Here is a 17283-nt window from a genome sequence, read left to right as displayed (position 1 = left end):
TCTGACTCTGAGTGCTTATATGACCCAGACAGGGCAGACAGTTCTCTCTCCAGTCTTCATGTTTCACTGTGCTCCTCCATGTCTCTCCCTGCACCTCCACTGTGTTCCTCCACTGTGTTCCTCCATGTCTCTCCCTGTACCTCCACTGTGCTCCTCCATGTCTCTCCCTGTACCTCCACTGTGTTCCTCCATGTCTCTCCCTGCACCTCCACTGTGTTCCTCCACTGTGTTCCTCCATGTCTCTCCCTGTACCTCCACTGTGCTCCTCCATGTCTCTCCCTGTACCTCCACTGTGTTCCTCCATGTCTCTCCCTGTACCTCCACTGTGTTCCTCCATGTCTCCATGTCTCCCTGTACTCCCTGTACCTCCACTGTGCTCCTCCATGTCTCTCCCTGTACCTCCACTGTGATCCTCCATGTCTCTCCCTCCACTGTACCTCCACTGTGCCTCCTCCATGTCTCTCCCTGTACCTCCCTTGTGTTCCTCCATGTCTCTCCCTGTACCTCCACTGTGTCCTCCATGTCTCTCCCTGTACTCCACTGTGTTCCTCCATGTCTCTCCCTGTACCTCCACTGTGTTCCTCCATGTCTCTCCCTGCACCTCCACTGTGTGTTCCTCCATGTCTCTCCCTGTACACCTCCACTGTGTTCCTCCACTGTGTTCCTCCATGTCTCTCCCTGTACCTCCACTGTGCTCCTCCATGTCTCTCCCTGTACCTCCACCTCCACTGTGTTCCTCCATGTCTCTCCCTGTACCTCCAACTGTGTTCCTCCATGTCTCTCCTGTACCTCCACTGTGTTCCTCCACTGTGTTCCTCCACTGTGTACCTCCACTGTGCTCCTCCATGTCTCTCCCTGCACCTCCACTGTGTTCCTCCATGTCTCTCCCTGTACTGTTCCTCCACTGTGTTCCTCCACTGTGTACCTCCACTGTGTCCCTCCATGTCTCTCCCTCTCCCTGTACCTCCACTGTGTACCTCCACTGTGCTCCTCCATGTCTCTCCCTGTACCTCCACTGTGTACCTCCATGTCTCTCCCTGTACCTCCACTGTGCTCCTCCATGTCTCCATCCCTGTACCTCCACTGTGCTCCTCCATGTCTCTCCCCATGTCTCTCCCTGTACCTCCACTGTGTTCCTCCATGTCCTCCACTGTGTCCCTCCATGTCTCTCCCTGTACCTCCACTGTGTTCCTCCACTGTGTTCCTCCATGTCTCTCCCTGTACCTCCACTGTGCTCCTCCATGTCTCTCCCTGTACCTCCACTGTGTTCCTCCATGTCTCTCCCTGTACCTCCACTGTGTTCCCTCCATGTCTCTCCCCATGTACCTCCACTGTGTTCCTCCATCCATGTCTCCATCCCTGTACCTCCACTGTGCTCCCATCCATGTCTCTCCCTGTACCTCCACTGTGTTCCTCCATGTCTCCTCCATGTCTGTACCTCCACTGTGTTCCTCCACTGTGTTCCTCCATGTCTCTCCCTGTACCTCCACTGTGTTCCTCCATCCATGTCCTCCATGTCTCCCCCACTGTACCTCCACTGTGTTCCTCCATGTCTCTCCCCCTGTACCTCCACTGTGTTCCTCCATGTCTCTCCCTGTACCTCCACTGTGTTCCTCCATGTCTCTCCCTGTACCTCCACTGTGTTCCTCCATGTCTCCCCTGTACCTCCACTGTGTTCCTCCATGTCTCTCCCTGTACCTCCACTGTACCTCCACTGTGTTCCTCCATGTCTCTCCCTGTACCTCCACTGTGTTCCTGTCCTCCCTGTACCTGTGTTCCTCCATGTCTGTACCTCCACTGTGTTCCTGTGTTCTCCATGTTCCTCCACTGTGTTCCTCCATGTCTCCATCCCTGTACCTCCACTGTGTTCCTCCATGTCTCTCCCTGTACCTCCACTGTGTTCCTCCATGTCTGTGTGTTCCTCCATGTCTCTCCCTGTACCTCCACTGTGTTCCTCCATGTCTCTCCCTGTACCTCCACTGTGTTCCTCCATGTCTCTCCCTGTACCTCCACTGTGTTCCTCCATGTTTCTCCCTGTTCCTCCACTGTGTTCCTCCATGTCTCTCCCTTTACCTCCACTGTGTTCCTCCATGTCTCTCCCTGTACCTCCACTGTGCTCCTCCATGTCTCTCCCTGTACCTCCATTTCTAAAGGAAGTTGGCAGCACCTGATCAATTACCATGGGTCTGTGATAATGTATGACTACTCTGCTTTGTTTCTATAGTGATCTCTTTTGGTTTACTACCTAGTATCTACATCTCTCTTTTCTCCATGTCTCCTTCTCTCTCACTCTCTTTTCTCCATCTCTCCCTGTCTCCATCGCTCTGTATCCCTGTCTCCATATCTCTGTCTCCTTCTCTTCCTCTTGATTTTCTCCTTCTTTCTCTCTCTCTCTCTCTCTCTGTTTTTCTCTCCTTCTGTCTGTCTCTATCTCTTCCTCTCTCTGTCTCATTCTTCCCTCTTTTTGTCTCCATCTCTCCCTCTTTTTGTCTCCAACTCTTCCTCTCTCTGTCTCCATCCCTCCCTCTCTCTGTCTGTCTGTCTCGTCCTCTCCTTCTCTCCATCCCTCCCTTTCCTCCCCATCTCTGTCTCTCTCTAGTCGCCTGGAGCAGAATGGGATCAAGTCAGTTCCTCCCGGTGCCTTCTTTCCCTACAAGAAGCTGCGCAGGATGTAAGTATATACTCTCTAGGGCTGACATACACTACGTACACTTCCTCTAGGGCTGAAGTACACTAACTACACTTCCTCTAGGGCTGAAGTACACTAACTACACTTCCTCTAGGGCTGAAGTACACTAACTACACTTCCTCTGGGGCTGAAGTACACTAACTACACTTCTTCTAGGGCAGAAGAAAACATGTAAGTACACTAGCTGTAGGGCTAAAGTATTAATGCAAGTATATACTATTGAGGGCTGAAGTACACTAAGTACACTTCCTTTGTTGCTGAAGAACAGATGTACTGTAAATACACCAGGTTTAGGACTAAAATAACATAACTGAGTGCAATCCACTTAGACTCATTTCACAACCCAGCCTACTGCACCTAAAAAAAAAAAGAACTGGTGAAATGTTGACAATGTAATTTGTTGTCGGGCCAGAGGGCACAGGGGTCCAATCAAAACAGAATTAGTAAATCTTACCTTCTTATTTTTATGTCACAACCCAAACCATTAGATTCAGAGGAAGAGCAGGAGAAGGTAGAAGGCTACAGACAGCTGCAAGCTGAAACATCTCCACTGTCATAACACCTCTCATGTTTCAGTGCTGGTACAGTATTCTCAGCCTGCGTAGAGTGTCTGTCTGACTGCGTAGGCACACTATAAACTGTGCCAGAGAGGATTATGGATATGATGACTATATGATATGATATTGGGGAAGGAGAGAGTGCTGGAACGAAGACTAATGGTTTTCTCATCCTTTTCTTCTCTCCCTTTTCTGCCCTAATTATGGGGGGGGTTCAGTCCAGTAGTATCTCAGTCTCACCAACCACTTGCTAACCAGCCTACCCCTAAAATACAGGGGCTACTGGTCACAACTAGCATGTTCTGCATTGAAGACTGAGGGTTCCTCCTCCTCTCCTCCTTTCCACTCTGTCCTGCTCATGGCAGTGATTTCCAGTCAAGTAGTATCTCAGCCTCCAGTGCATCCACCAACCAGTCACTAACCAGCTTAGCCCTAAAATACATGGGCTACTGGTCACAACTAGCCACAGCCAAACACTAGGTTAGACAACAACAACATTCTTTCACCCTCCCTCTCTACTCCTTACGCTGCTCCTGCATTTCAGTATATCATCTCGATGTTGAATAAAGGCTATAGCTCTAACAAAACAGATCACTACAGATCAGTGGCGGCTGATGCCGTTTAAGGACAATTATTTATTTTTATGAGCATGCCCTTGTTGCTTCTACACCTGCATTGCTTGCTGTTTGGGGTTTTAGGCTGGGTTTCTGGACCGCACTTTGAGATATCAGCTGATGTAAGAAGGGCTTTATAAGTACATTTGATTTGATTTATATTACAGCATATTAGATGACTCTCATTCATATTTCATTCACCCAGTTCAATGCAATGTCAATAGGTTTAGGCTACTACATGATACTCACATTTTCCCTATACCCATCATGAGGTTACAACAACATAGCCTATGAATAAAAGTGTACAATGTGCACAGGTTGAGAGAAATTTGAGGAATCATGGTGATTTGCCTTGCAAAATCTTGCCTGCATCTAGCTGATCTAGGGTGTAATCATTAGCCCCACAGTTGCAAACGAGAGTTTCTATTGGACAAATGCAGGTATGTTTATTCCCGTTTCATACCGCATCTGCATCTGTTTAAGAAACTTTTTTCATCAGAATCGACGGAATGAATACACTCCTGATCCCCTCAAACCTCACAACTTTCATAGCAGCCACATATAGTGCTCTTGGGAAGTATTCAGACCCCTTCACTTTTAACACATTTTATTATGTTACATCCTTGTTCTAAAATGGATGAAATAGTTGTTTTTCTCTCATCAATCTACACAATACCCCATAATGTCAAAGCAAAAACAGGTTTTTAGAAATCTTTGCTAATTTATATATTTTTTTAAACAGAAATATCACATTTACGTAAGTATTCAGACCCTTTACTCAGTACTTTGTTGAAGCACCTTTGGCAGCAATTACAGCCTCGAGTCTTCTTGGGTATGACGCTACAAGCTTAGCACACCTGTATTTGGGGAATTTCTCCCATTCTTCTCTGCAGATCCTCTCAAGCTCCGTCAGCTTGGATGGGGAGCGTTGCTGCACAGCTATTTTCAGGCCTCTCCAGAGATGTTCGATTGGGTTCAAGTGAGCTCTGGCTGGGCCACTCAAGGACATTCAGAGACTTGTCCCGAAGCGACTCCTGCATTGGTTTGGCTCTGTGCTTAGGGTCGTTGGTCTGTTGGAAGGTGAATCTTTGCCCCAGTCTGAGGTCCAGAGTGTTCTGGAGTAGGTCTCCATCAAGTATCTCGATGTACTTTGCCCCGTTCATCTCTGCCTCGATCCTGACTAGTCACTGCTGGTGAAAAACATCCCCAGAGCATGATGCTGCCACCACCATCCTTCCCTGTAGGTATGGTGCCAGGTTTCCTCCAGGCGTGACGCTTGGCATTCAGGCCAAAGAGTTCAATCTTGGTTTCATCAGACCAAATACTCTTGTTTTTCATGGTCTGAGAGTCCTTTTTGGCAAACTCCAAGCAGGCTGTCACGTGCCTTTTACTGAGGAGTGGCTTCCGAGAAGCATGAGCCCCCTTCCGCTGTCCTCCAGTAACACCATGCTGCTACCCTACAGGGTGCTGTTGAGGCTACTGTAGACCTTCATTGCAAAACTGTGTGTTTTAATTTATTATTTGGAGATGTGAATATATTAATTATAGCTTTATCTAAAAAGGATAACTTTTTAAAAATGTTTCACTATTTGTTTCCCTCGCATAATTCACTGAGAAGGATGGTCGTCCCCTTCCGCCTCTGGGGAGCCTCTACTACAAATCCCTATTGATCAAAATAGGTGACAGAGGGACCCACTGTGGAAACACACATGTTCTCACTTTGGCCCAGTTTGTATGACCCTACAACTGTGTTGTTAACCTGGAACATGACAGAGGTGTGTCTGAGATCAGATGATGTAACCTCCTACTAGTCTGGTGCTCTATTTTCACATGACAGGAGTGTGTCTGAGATCAGATGCTTATCCAGGACTCTATTTTCACATGACAGGAGTGTGTCTGAGATCAGATGCTTATCCAGGACTCTATTTTCACATGACAGGAGTGTGTCTGAGATCAGATGCTTATCCAGGACTCTATTTTCACATGACAGGAGTGTGTCTGAGATCAGATGCTTATCCAGGACTCTATTTTCACATGACAGGAGTGTGTCTGAGATCAGATGCTTATCCAGGACTCTATTTTCACATGACAGGAGTGTGTCTGAGATCAGATGCTTATCCAGGACTCTATTTTCACATGACAGGAGTGTGTCTGAGATCAGATGCTGTAACCTCCTCCTAATCCAGGACTCTATTTTCACATGACAGGAGTGTGTCTGAGATCAGATGCTGTAACCTCCTCCTAATCCAGAGCTCTATTTTCACATGACAGGAGTGTGTCTGAGATCAGATGCTGTAACCTCCTCCTAATCCAGAGCTCTATTTTCACATGACAGGAGTGTGTCTGAGATCAGATGCTGTAACCTCCTCCTAATCCAGAGCTCTATTTTCCAGGAAACGTCAGGCTTTTGCACTAGACACTTATTTAGCACTTAGTTTAACATTAGCCTCAAATGGGATCATTTCACATCTTAAAGACCACATGATGATTTCCCTTTAAAGACATGCAGTTGACTGGAGTTCACTGCACACACACACACACACACACACACACACACACACACACACACACACACACACACACACACACACACACACACACACAAACGTTGTGGTTAGCTTGTGGCCAGAGATCTGTGGATCCTATTAACGACAGGCATTTACAGAAACAGCCTGTTCCATATGGACCATAGCCCTGGATGCCATTAATACACCACACACACACACCACACTATTCTGGGTTTTGATTGGCTAGCAGTATCGTCAACTCACTTCTGTCCGAATATCAATGGCTGTGTCAGGAAGTTCTAGAATGGAAACTTGAATGATAAGTTATGGTACTACAAGGACTTTGAGTTGAGTCCTAGGGGTTAAGGGTTAGAGTTACAGTATGAAAGTTGGGCCTGGCTGAAGACAAGACATCCCACATTGAATGCCTCTTTACCCCCCTTTCACCCCCTTCAGAGACCTGAGTAATAACCAGATATCTGAAATAGCTCCCGATGCCTTCCAAGGCCTGAGATCTCTCAACTCACTGTGAGTCACTATAACCATTGATGGAAAAGTGCATTTCTGATTTATTGTTGATTGATTGAGTCACTGATTAATTAATTAATTTATCAATTGATCTTTTCCAGAGTCCTGTATGGGAATAAGATTACGGAGCTTCCCAAAGGAGTGTTTGATGGACTATATGCCCTGCAACTACTGTAAGTACACAGTGGCTACTCCTTGATAATATTCAGCTTACATTAATGATTGTAAGTAACATATTTCCCTTTTAATTTTTTAAAACTCTCTTTCTCCCCCTCTCTCTCTCTCTCTATCTCGCTCTCTCTCCCCCCACCCCTCTCTCTCTGTCTCTTTCTATCTTTCTCTCTCTCTTTCTCCCCCCACCCCCTCTCTCTCTCTCTCTCTCCCCCCTCTCTCTCTATCTCTCTCACTCTCTCTCCCTCCTACCCCTCTATCTCTATGTCTCTTTCTAACTTTCTCTCTCTCTTTCTCTCCCCACCCACCCCCCCCTCTCTCTCTCTCTCTCGCTCTCTCGCTCCCCCCTCTCTCTCTCTTGCTCTCTCTCTCGCTCTCTCTCCCCCAACCCCTCTCTCTATGTCTCTTTCTATCTTTCTCTCTCTCTTCCCCCCTCTCTCTCTCTCTCTCTCTCTCTCTCCCCCCCCACCCCCTTCTCTCTCTCTGTCTCTCTCTCTCTACCTTCCTGTCCCAGGTTGTTGAATGCCAATAAAATCCACTGTGTTCGGGCCAATGCCTTCACAGACCTGCAGAACCTCTCTCTTCTGTCTCTGTATGACAACAAGATACAGACTGTGGCCAAGGGCACCTTCGCTTCTCTCAGAGCTATACAGACGCTGTAAGTTACACACACACACACACACACACATACACACACATACAGGGGCGCTTGCACACACACACGTGTGCACACACTCACAATCATGCACGCACGAATGTGGACACACGCACGCACACACACACACAAACACACACACACACACACACATTCTTCTCTGTCACCATAAAACATGAGCCAAACAGCTGTTTACTCCGTAATAACACAGGAATGGAAAGATGTAAATCCATCATCGTGACAATTACACACACTCAGGAAATTCAAACACACACACACCATCAGGTAATTCAAAATCAAGTCAATACACCCTCCAATCAAGCATGTGCCAGTGCTGCCTTAATTAAGAAACACTTATCAACGCTGACAGCAAACTGCAGTAGGGTTTTGACTGAATGACTTGAGCAGTTTATATTTGGCAAGGACAATTGTGTTATGTTGTATAACACATATAAACAAGTATAGGCACGCACAAACACTCAGACACACACGTACACGCACACACCTGTGAAGTTGACTGATAATGTTGTCCCTTGGCTCACCTGACAACACATTTCTCACCCAGAGCCCCATAGACAACAGGGTAGACGGTTCACACACACAACCATACACACACACACACACACACACACACACACACACACACACACACACACACACACACACACTGGTGCCTGAAATCCAGTCTATAACTAGCCTCTTGTTGAACCTGGATCCTGAGAAAAGAAGTACAAATATCCTCTACCCTGTCCCTGCTATTTATACTGTCCACCCTAGGTCTTGATGACCACCACATAGATCCCATTATCTCCATACCCTAGGCCTTGATGACCACCACATAGATCCCATTATCTCCATACCCTAGGCCTTGATGACCACCACATAGATCCCATTATCTCCATACCCTAGGCCTTGATGACCACCATAGATCCCATATTATCTCCATACCCTAGGCCTTGATGACCACCACATAGATCCCATTATCTCCATACCCTAGGCCTTGATGACCACCACATAGATCCCATTATCTCCATACCCTAGGCCTTGATGACCACCACATAGATCCCATTATCTCCATACCCTAGGCCTTGATGACCACCACATAGATCCCATGCCACACACAATCACACAGATGTACATCTTTAACATGTCACACAGTAACATTTAATGTTTACAAAGATTATATTGGGATGGAATTTGCTACCCTCCCTAAATTCCTGGCATGAAATTTCCTCCCTCCTCTCTCCCCCGTATCTCCCCCACCCATTCACCCTCCCGCCCTCCCTCTACCCTCTCTCTCTTCAGTCACCTGGCCCAGAACCCGTTTATCTGTGACTGTAATATGAGGTGGCTGGCAGACTACCTGCGCTCCAACCCCATAGAAACCAGCGGTGCCCGTTGTACCAGCCCCAGACGACTGGCCAACAAACGCATCGGGCAGATCAAGAGCAAGAAGTTCCGCTGCTCTGGTAGGAGAACTGGCATCTGTCTGTAGTGAACCTCTCTCTCCAGCTCTCTCTCTCTCTCTCTCATTTATATTTATATATATATATATATTTATATACTACCGGTCAAAAGTTTTAGAACACCTACTCCTTCCAGGATTTTTCTTTATTTTTTACTATTTTCAACATTGTAGAATAACAGTGAAGACATCAAAACTATTCAATAACACATATGGAATCATGTAGAATCAAAAAAGTGTTAAACCAATCAGAATATATTTCATATTTTAGATTCTTCAAATAACTATCCTTTGCCTTGATGACAGCTTTGCACACTCTTGGCATTCTCTCAACCAGCTTCAGCTGGAATGCTTTTCCAACAGTCTTGAAGGAATTTCCACATATGCTGAGCACTTGTTGGCTGCTTTTCCTTCACTCTCCGACTTATCCCAAACCATCTCAATTTGGTCATCTGATGCAGCACTCCATCACTCTACTTCTTGGTAAAATAGCCTTTACACAGCCTGGAGGTGTGTTGGGTCTGTCTCTCTCTCTCCTCTCTATCTCTCTCCTCTCTATCTCTCTCTCTCTCTCTCTCTCTCTCTCTCTCTCTCTCTCTCTCTCAGCTCTCTCTCTCTCTTCCCCTGGAGGTGTGTTGGGTCTCTCCAGCTGTCTCTCTCTCTCCTCTCTTCCCCCCTCTCAGCTGTTTCTCTCTCTCTCTCTCTCTCTCTCTCTCTCTCTCTCTCTCTCTCTCTCTCTCTCTCTCTCTCCCCTGGACCTCGCTTTGTGCACTGTGGCATTCATTGCCATGCTGAAACAGGAAAGGCCCTTCCCCCAACTGTTGCACACAAAGTTGGAAGCACAGAATCGTCTCGAATGTCATTGTATGCTGTAGCGTTAAGATTTCCCTTCAATCACTCCATCTTCCTCTCTGCCAGCAGTACTCATACCAATCAAAACTCCCCTCTTTCTCGATTGCTCCCTAACGCTCACACTCCTTTTCATTCTCCCTCTCCATTTACAGCAAGAAGATAGTACTTTATCCCTAGCCGAGGGTTTTAATTTAGTTGTTGATCCTTTATCCCTAGCTGAGGGTTTTAATTTAGTTGTTGATCCTTTATCCCTAGCTGAGGGTTTTAATTTATTTGTTGATCCTTTATCCCTAGCCGAGGGTTTTAATTTAGTTGTTGATCCTTTATCCCTAGCTGAGGGTTTTAATTTAGTTGTTGATCCTTTATCCCTAGCTGAGGGTTTTAATTTAGTTGTTGATCCTTTATCCCTAGCTGAGGGTTTTAATTTAGTTGTTGATCCTTTATCCCTAGCTGAGGGTTTTAATTTAGTTGTTGATCCTTTATCCCTAGCTGAGGGTTTTAATTTAGTTGTTGATCCTTTATCCCTAGCTGAGGGTTTTAATTTAGTTGTTGATCCTTTATCCCTAGCTGAGGGTTTTAATTTAGTTGTTGATCCTTTATCCCTAGCTGAGGGTTTTAATTTAGTTGTTGATCCTTTATCCCTAGCTGAGGGTTTTAATTTAGTTGTTGATCCTTTATCCCTAGCTGAGGGTTTTAATTTAGTTGTTGATCCTTTATCCCTAGCTGAGGGTTTTAATTTAGTTGTTGATCCTTTATCCCTAGCTGAGGGTTTTAATTTAGTTGTTGATCCTTTATCCCTAGCTGAGGGTTTTAATTTAGTTGTTGATCCTTTATCCCTAGCCGAGGGTTTTAATTTAGTTGTTGATCCTTTATCCCTAGCTGAGGGTTTTAATTTAGTTGTTGATCCTTTATCCCTAGCTGAGGGTTTTAATTTAGTTGTTGATCCTTTATCCCTAGCTGAGGGTTTTAATTTAGTTGTTGATCCTTTATCCCTAGCTGAGGGTTTTAATTTAGTTGTTGATCCTTTATCCCTAGCCGAGGGTTTTAATTTAGTTGTTGATCCTTTATCCCTAGCTGAGGGTTTTAATTTAGTTGTTGATCCTTTATCCCTAGCTGAGGGTTTTAATTTAGTTGTTGATCCTTTATCCCTAGCCGAGGGTTTTAATTTAGTTGTTGATCCTTTATCCCTAGCCGAGGGTTTTAATTTAGTTGTTGATCCTTTATCCCTAGCCGAGGGTTTTAATTTAGTTGTTGATCCTTTATCCCTAGCCGAGGGTTTTAATTTAGTTGTTGATCCTTTATCCCTAGCCGAGGGTTTTAATTTAGTTGTTGATCCTTTATCCCTAGCCGAGGGTTTTAATTTAGTTGTTGATCCTTTATCCCTAGCTGAGGGTTTTAATTTAGTTGTTGATCCTTTATCCCTAGCCGAGGGTTTTAATTTAGTTGTTGATCCTTTATCCCTAGCTGAGGGTTTTAATTTAGTTGTTGATCCTTTATCCCTAGCTGAGGGTTTTAATTTAGTTGTTGATCCTTTATCCCTAGCTGAGGTTTTTAATTTAGTTGTTGATCCTTTATCCCTAGCTGAGGGTTTTAATTTAGTTGTTGATCCTTTATCCCTAGCTGAGGGTTTTAATTTAGTTGTTGATCCTTTATCCCTAGCCGAGGGTTTTAATTTAGTTGTTGATCCTTTATCCCTAGCCGAGGGTTTTAATTTAGTTGTTGATCCTTTATCCCTAGCCGAGGGTGTTAATTTAGTTGTTGATCCTTTATCCCTAGCCGAGGGTTTTAATTTAGTTGTTGATCCTTTATCCCTAGCTGAGGGTTTTAATTTAGTTGCTGATCCTTTATCCCTAGCCGAGGGTTTTAATTTAGTTGTTGATCCTTTATCCCTCCCTCCATCCCTCTCTCCTCTAGCAGGTTTTATAGCACATTAACACACAGTGAGTCTGGTTTCACAGTACACCAAAGAGAGCTGGCATCGCTGGGTAAGGCTGGCGCTGTAGCTAGGGTTTCTGCCCGTGTCCAATTCCTCAAGCCCTCTGCCTACTACAGTACCTCACTTCAAATACCAATTTCTAATACCCCTGCCCCCACTCTGCCCATCATCCTTCCTCTCCCCCTTCCCCAATTCTCCCTACCTCCAGGCCCTTTCCACTGTCTGTCAGGCATAGTGGGTTTTACTCTCCTGCACTCCCACCCACCCTTTACTATATTCACTCCTCATCTCCCTGATCCCCCTCCCTTCCCTGCCCATTCCCCATTCCCACCCTTTACTATATTCACTCCTCATCTCCCAGATCCCCCTTCCTTCCCTGCCCATTCCCCATTCCCACCCTTTACTATATTCACTCCTCATCTCCCTGATCCCCCTCCCTTCCCTGCCCATTCCCCATTCCCACCCTTTACTATATTCACTCCTCATCTCCCAGATCCCCCTTCCTTCCCTGCCCATTCCCCATTCCCACCCTTTACTATATTCACTCCCCATCTCCCTGATCCCCCTCCCTTCCCTGCCCATTCCCACCCTTTACTATATTCACTCCCCATCTCCCTCCCACTCCTTGGCCCTTCCTGTCTCTCTATAGTGTTTCTGCCTCGCTGTGTGTGTCTCTCTGCCAGTATACTGTGTTAGAGCAGCGGGATAGGCAGCCTGGCACTCCTCTCTCCACACGCTACTCTCGCTGGTTTACAATCTAGCATTGTCATCTGCCTAGCCATGGTGAATCATCATTTTCTCTCTCTCTCCCCTCCTCCCCCCCCTCCATTGTGGTATTGCCATGCTGAAACAGGAAACAGGAAAGGGCCTTCCCCAAACTGTTAAACACAAAGTTGGAAGCACCGAATCGTCTCGAATGTCATTGTATGCTGTAGTGTTAAGATTTCCCTTTAATCAAACTAAGGAGCCTAAACCATGAAAACAGCCGCAGACCATTATTCCTCCACCACCAAACTTTACAGTTAGCATTAGCGTTCTCAGGTAGCATTCTCCAAACTCAGACTTGTCCGTTGGACTGTCAGATGGTGAAGCAAGATGCATCACTCCAGAGAATGCGTTTCCACTGCTCAAGAGTCCAATGGCGGCATTGCGCATTGTGATCTTAGGCTTGTGTGCGGCTGCTTGGTCATGGAAACCCATTTCATGAAGCTCCCGACGAACAGTTCTTGTGCTACTGTTGCTTCCAGAGGTAGTTTGGAACTTGGTAGTGAGTGTCACAACCGAGGACAGATGATTTTTATGCTCTACATACTATAGCACTCAGGGATCCCAACTGACTTGTTGGGAAGGGGGCATCCTATGAAGGTGCCACGTTGAAAGTCACTGAACTTTTTAATACGGCCATTCTACTTCCCATGTTTGTCTATGGAGATTGCATGGCTGTGTGCTTGATGTTATACACGTGTCAGTAACGGGTGTGGCTAATATACCCGAATCCACTAATATGACGTATGTCCACATACTTTTGCCCATGTAGTGTATGTGAGAATGTATATCTGTGTTGACTGACATCATTGCTTCTCTCTTGTTTCCATCACAGCCAAGGAACAATACTTCATCCCTGGTGAGTAGCTTGTGTTCACGCTTTTACACATCTTCTCCCTCGCTATTCACCTCTCCATCCCTCCATTCATTCTGTAGTTCTCCTCTTCTCTATCTCTTTCTCCATCTAATTGGAATGGGTTAACTCTTGTGGTTTGTGTTTTACCGTAAGTCATGTGTGCTTCCTTGTCTGGCCCTCTGCCTCAGCTCAGCTCAGCTCTGCGTGTGCGCGCATGTTATATTCTGTGAATAATTGGACTGTGGAATATACTGTAGACTACTAACATTCAGTCTCTGTACTGGCAGACAACTCTCTTCCCAACAAACTCCACCTCGCTATCTCCCTACCTCCCTTTCTCTTTCCCTCTCTCTCATTCTCTCTCATTCTCTCTCTCTCGCTTTCTCTCTCCCTCCCCCACTATCTATCAGTCCTCGTGTCTCAGTGAAAGACAAGTCACTCTGCTAGATCAAAGAACATCCTGAAACTTTCATTGCTTCCTGTGTAGCAGGAAATTACATTTACTTCCGTTCATCCACTTCGCTCTGTAATAAGCATTATTAGACTTCACTCATCGCCTGTGTGTGTGTGTGTGTGTGTGTGTGTGTGTGTGTGTGTGTGTGTGTGTGTGTGTGTGTGTGTGTGTGTGTGTGTGTGTGTGTGTGTGTGTGTGTGTGTGTGTGTGTGTGTGTGTGTGTGCGTGCGCAAGAGAGCGAGCGAGCGAGTGTGTGTGCGCATGTGCGTGTGTGTGTCGTCCACAGCACAGTGTAATGAGCGTCATTAGACTTCAGTCATCATCAGTACAGGACTTCCTGTCTGTCTGAGCTGTTTGTTTCAGAGTCCAAAAGAGACCAATAAGGCTGTATTGTAGAAGCAGAACACATGGAACAACATGTCTCAGTCACAACTGTTCTCACTGAGACAGCCTCAGGAGATGAGGAGAGGAAGCTAAGCTAGTCTATTGAGATGAAGGAAAGGAGATGAGGAGAGGAAGCTATGTTAGTCTATTGAGATGAAGGAAAGGAGATGAGGAGAGGAAGCTATGTTAGTCTATTGAGATAAAGGAAAGGAGATGAGGAGAGGAAGCTATGATAGTCTATTGAGATGAAGGAAAGGAGATGAGGAGAGGAAGCTATGTTAGTCTATTGAGATGAAGGAAAGAAGATGAGGACAAGAAGCTATGTTAGTCTATTGAGATGAAGGGAAGGAGATGAGGACAGGAAGCTATGTTAGTCTATTGAGATGAAGGGAAGGAGATGAGGAGAGAAATATTTGTCTATACCCATAGGAAGTGGGTATGCATGGTTGCACGTCACAATGGTCAAATACAAACACAGCTTGAGACACCTGTTATTTTTGGAGTCAGGTTATTATTGACACGGCAGTGCTACTGTAGCTAGCAAAATAGTGAAGTAGTGATTGCCAACTGACTGTAAACAGTTTGAATTGGCTAACTGTGAGGTGAAACAATTCACTTATTTACCACCAATTAGCCATCTCAAATCTCTTTCCTAGCAGGCACAAAGGTGTCACCAAACCGGCAAGGTGTCTCCAGCAATTTTGACCTTTTAACCTTTTAACATTCTACGACGTCTCCACTTTCCGAGCGTATTGAGTTGAAGCCTCTGTCTGTGGCTCTGGGGGCTCTACTCTTTACAGGGGCACGATGACATCATCCCTAAACTTCACTTAAGGGTGGAGCTGAGTGTGCGAGCGCTACGGAACATGGGACACAGATGACTAACTAACAAAAGAACACTGGGCTATCCTCTCTGAGTGAGACAGACACACAAACACACAAACAGACATACACACAGACGCACACACACACACAGAAACACACACAGACAAACACACACATACATTAAGTGGCTGCTAGTGTGTATCCATTATTGATGTAACCGGCTCCAGGCTTTCTGGTATGTACACCTCTTTTCATAGACAGAGAGGGAGAGGAGAGAGATGGGAGGGAGAGGAGAGGAGAGGAGAGGAGGTATTATAGTCATTTCTGTTGTCCAGATGGGATAGGGCAGTGTGGGTCTAAGGTGACAGATAAGGTAGAGGTGATATGGTCCTTGACTAGTCTCTCAAATGACAGAAGTGAGTGCTACGGGGCGACAGTCATTTAGTAGTTATGAAGTCGTAGTAAAGACACCTCTATATGTTGTGTGTGTGACGTGTTTCTACCAATTGTGCGTGTGTGTTTTGTGTTTCAGGTATATTTAGTTTTGTTTACAACTGTGTGTTGTGTTTGTTGTGTATCAGGTACAGTTTTTTTAAAGGTTGTGTGTGGTTGTGTTATGTGCCTTCAGGTACCGAGGACACCCGTCTGAATAATGAGTGTAACAGTGATCCAGTCTGTCCTCCTAAATGTCGCTGTGATTCCAACGTGGTGGACTGCTCCAACCTCCGAATCAAAAGATACCAGAACACATCCCTGCCTCTACCACTGAACTGTAAGAGTACACACACACACACACACACACACACACACACACACACACACACACACACACACACACACACACACACACACACACACACACACACACACACACACACCCACACATCACACCGACACACACACACACACACACACACACACCCACACCGACACACACACACACACACACCGACACACACACACCAACACACACACACACACACACACACACACACACACACACGACACACACACCCACACCGACACCGACACACACACACACACCGACACACACACACACACACACACACACACAAACGTTGTGGTTAGCTTGTGGCCAGAGATCTGTGGATCCTATTAACGACAGGCATTTACAGAAACAGCCTGTTCCATATGGACCATAGCCCTGGATGCCATTAATACACCACACACACACACCACACTATTGTTTGAATCTTCTTCAGGATTCATGGCTGTTTATTTAACATCAGCTTCATTCTAACCATGGCTGTTTCCTCCTCTCTCTCTTCCTAGTCGTCTGAACAACAATGAGATCACTACACTGGAGGCTACAGGAGTATTCAAGGCCCTCTCCCAGCTCAACAACATGTACGTTGTGGTTTATGTTATGAATGAAGTAGACAGAAATGTCTCACTAGTCTAGGTACCAGTCTGTTTAGCCACAAGTACAAGCAGTGGAATACAAGGAGTGGAATGAAAGGAGTGGAATGAAAGGAGTGGAATGAAAGGAGTGGAATGAAAGGAGTGGAATACAAGGAGTGGAATAAAAGGAGTGGAATACAAGGAGTGGAATACAAGGAGTGGAATACAAGGAGTGGAATAAAAGGAGTGGAATAAAAGGAGTGGAATACAAGGGAATACAAGTGGAATAAAAGGAGTGGAATAAAAGGAGTGGAATACAAGGAGTGGAATACAAGGAGTGGAATAAAATGAGTGGAATAAAAGGAGTGGAATACAAGGAGTGGAATGAAAGGAGTGGAATGAAAGGAGTGGAATACAAGGAGTGGAATAAAAGGAGTGGAATACAAGGAGTGGAATGAAAGGAGTGGAATAAAAGGAGTGGAATACAAGGAGTGGAAAAAAGGAGTGGAATAAAAGGAGTGGAATACAAGGAGTGGAATACAAGGAGTGGAATACAAGGAGTGGAATACGAGGAGTGGAATACCAGGAGTGGAATAAAGGAGTGGAATACCAGGAGTGGAATACAAGGAGTGGAATACCAGGAGTGGAATGAAAGGAGTGGAA

General features: G+C 45.6%; 1 protein-coding gene across 1 annotated transcript in view; it reads left to right on the top strand.

The window, feature by feature from the left end:
* Positions 1–17283, top strand: part of LOC112247654 (slit homolog 1 protein-like) — a 219991-nt gene that overhangs the window by 159856 nt on the left and 42852 nt on the right. The window contains 9 exon segments of the mRNA XM_042306258.1: positions 2600–2671; positions 6824–6895; positions 6997–7068; positions 7581–7724; positions 9027–9190; positions 13575–13598; positions 15887–15988; positions 15991–16030; positions 16552–16626. Of these exon segments, the coding sequence (XP_042162192.1) occupies positions 2600–2671; positions 6824–6895; positions 6997–7068; positions 7581–7724; positions 9027–9190; positions 13575–13598; positions 15887–15988; positions 15991–16030; positions 16552–16626 (765 nt within the window).

Source organism: Oncorhynchus tshawytscha, linkage group LG25 (genome assembly GCF_018296145.1).
Source record: "Oncorhynchus tshawytscha isolate Ot180627B linkage group LG25, Otsh_v2.0, whole genome shotgun sequence".
Classification (NCBI taxonomy): Eukaryota; Metazoa; Chordata; class Actinopteri; order Salmoniformes; family Salmonidae; genus Oncorhynchus; species Oncorhynchus tshawytscha.
This window is presented reverse-complemented; position numbering and strand designations above follow the sequence as displayed.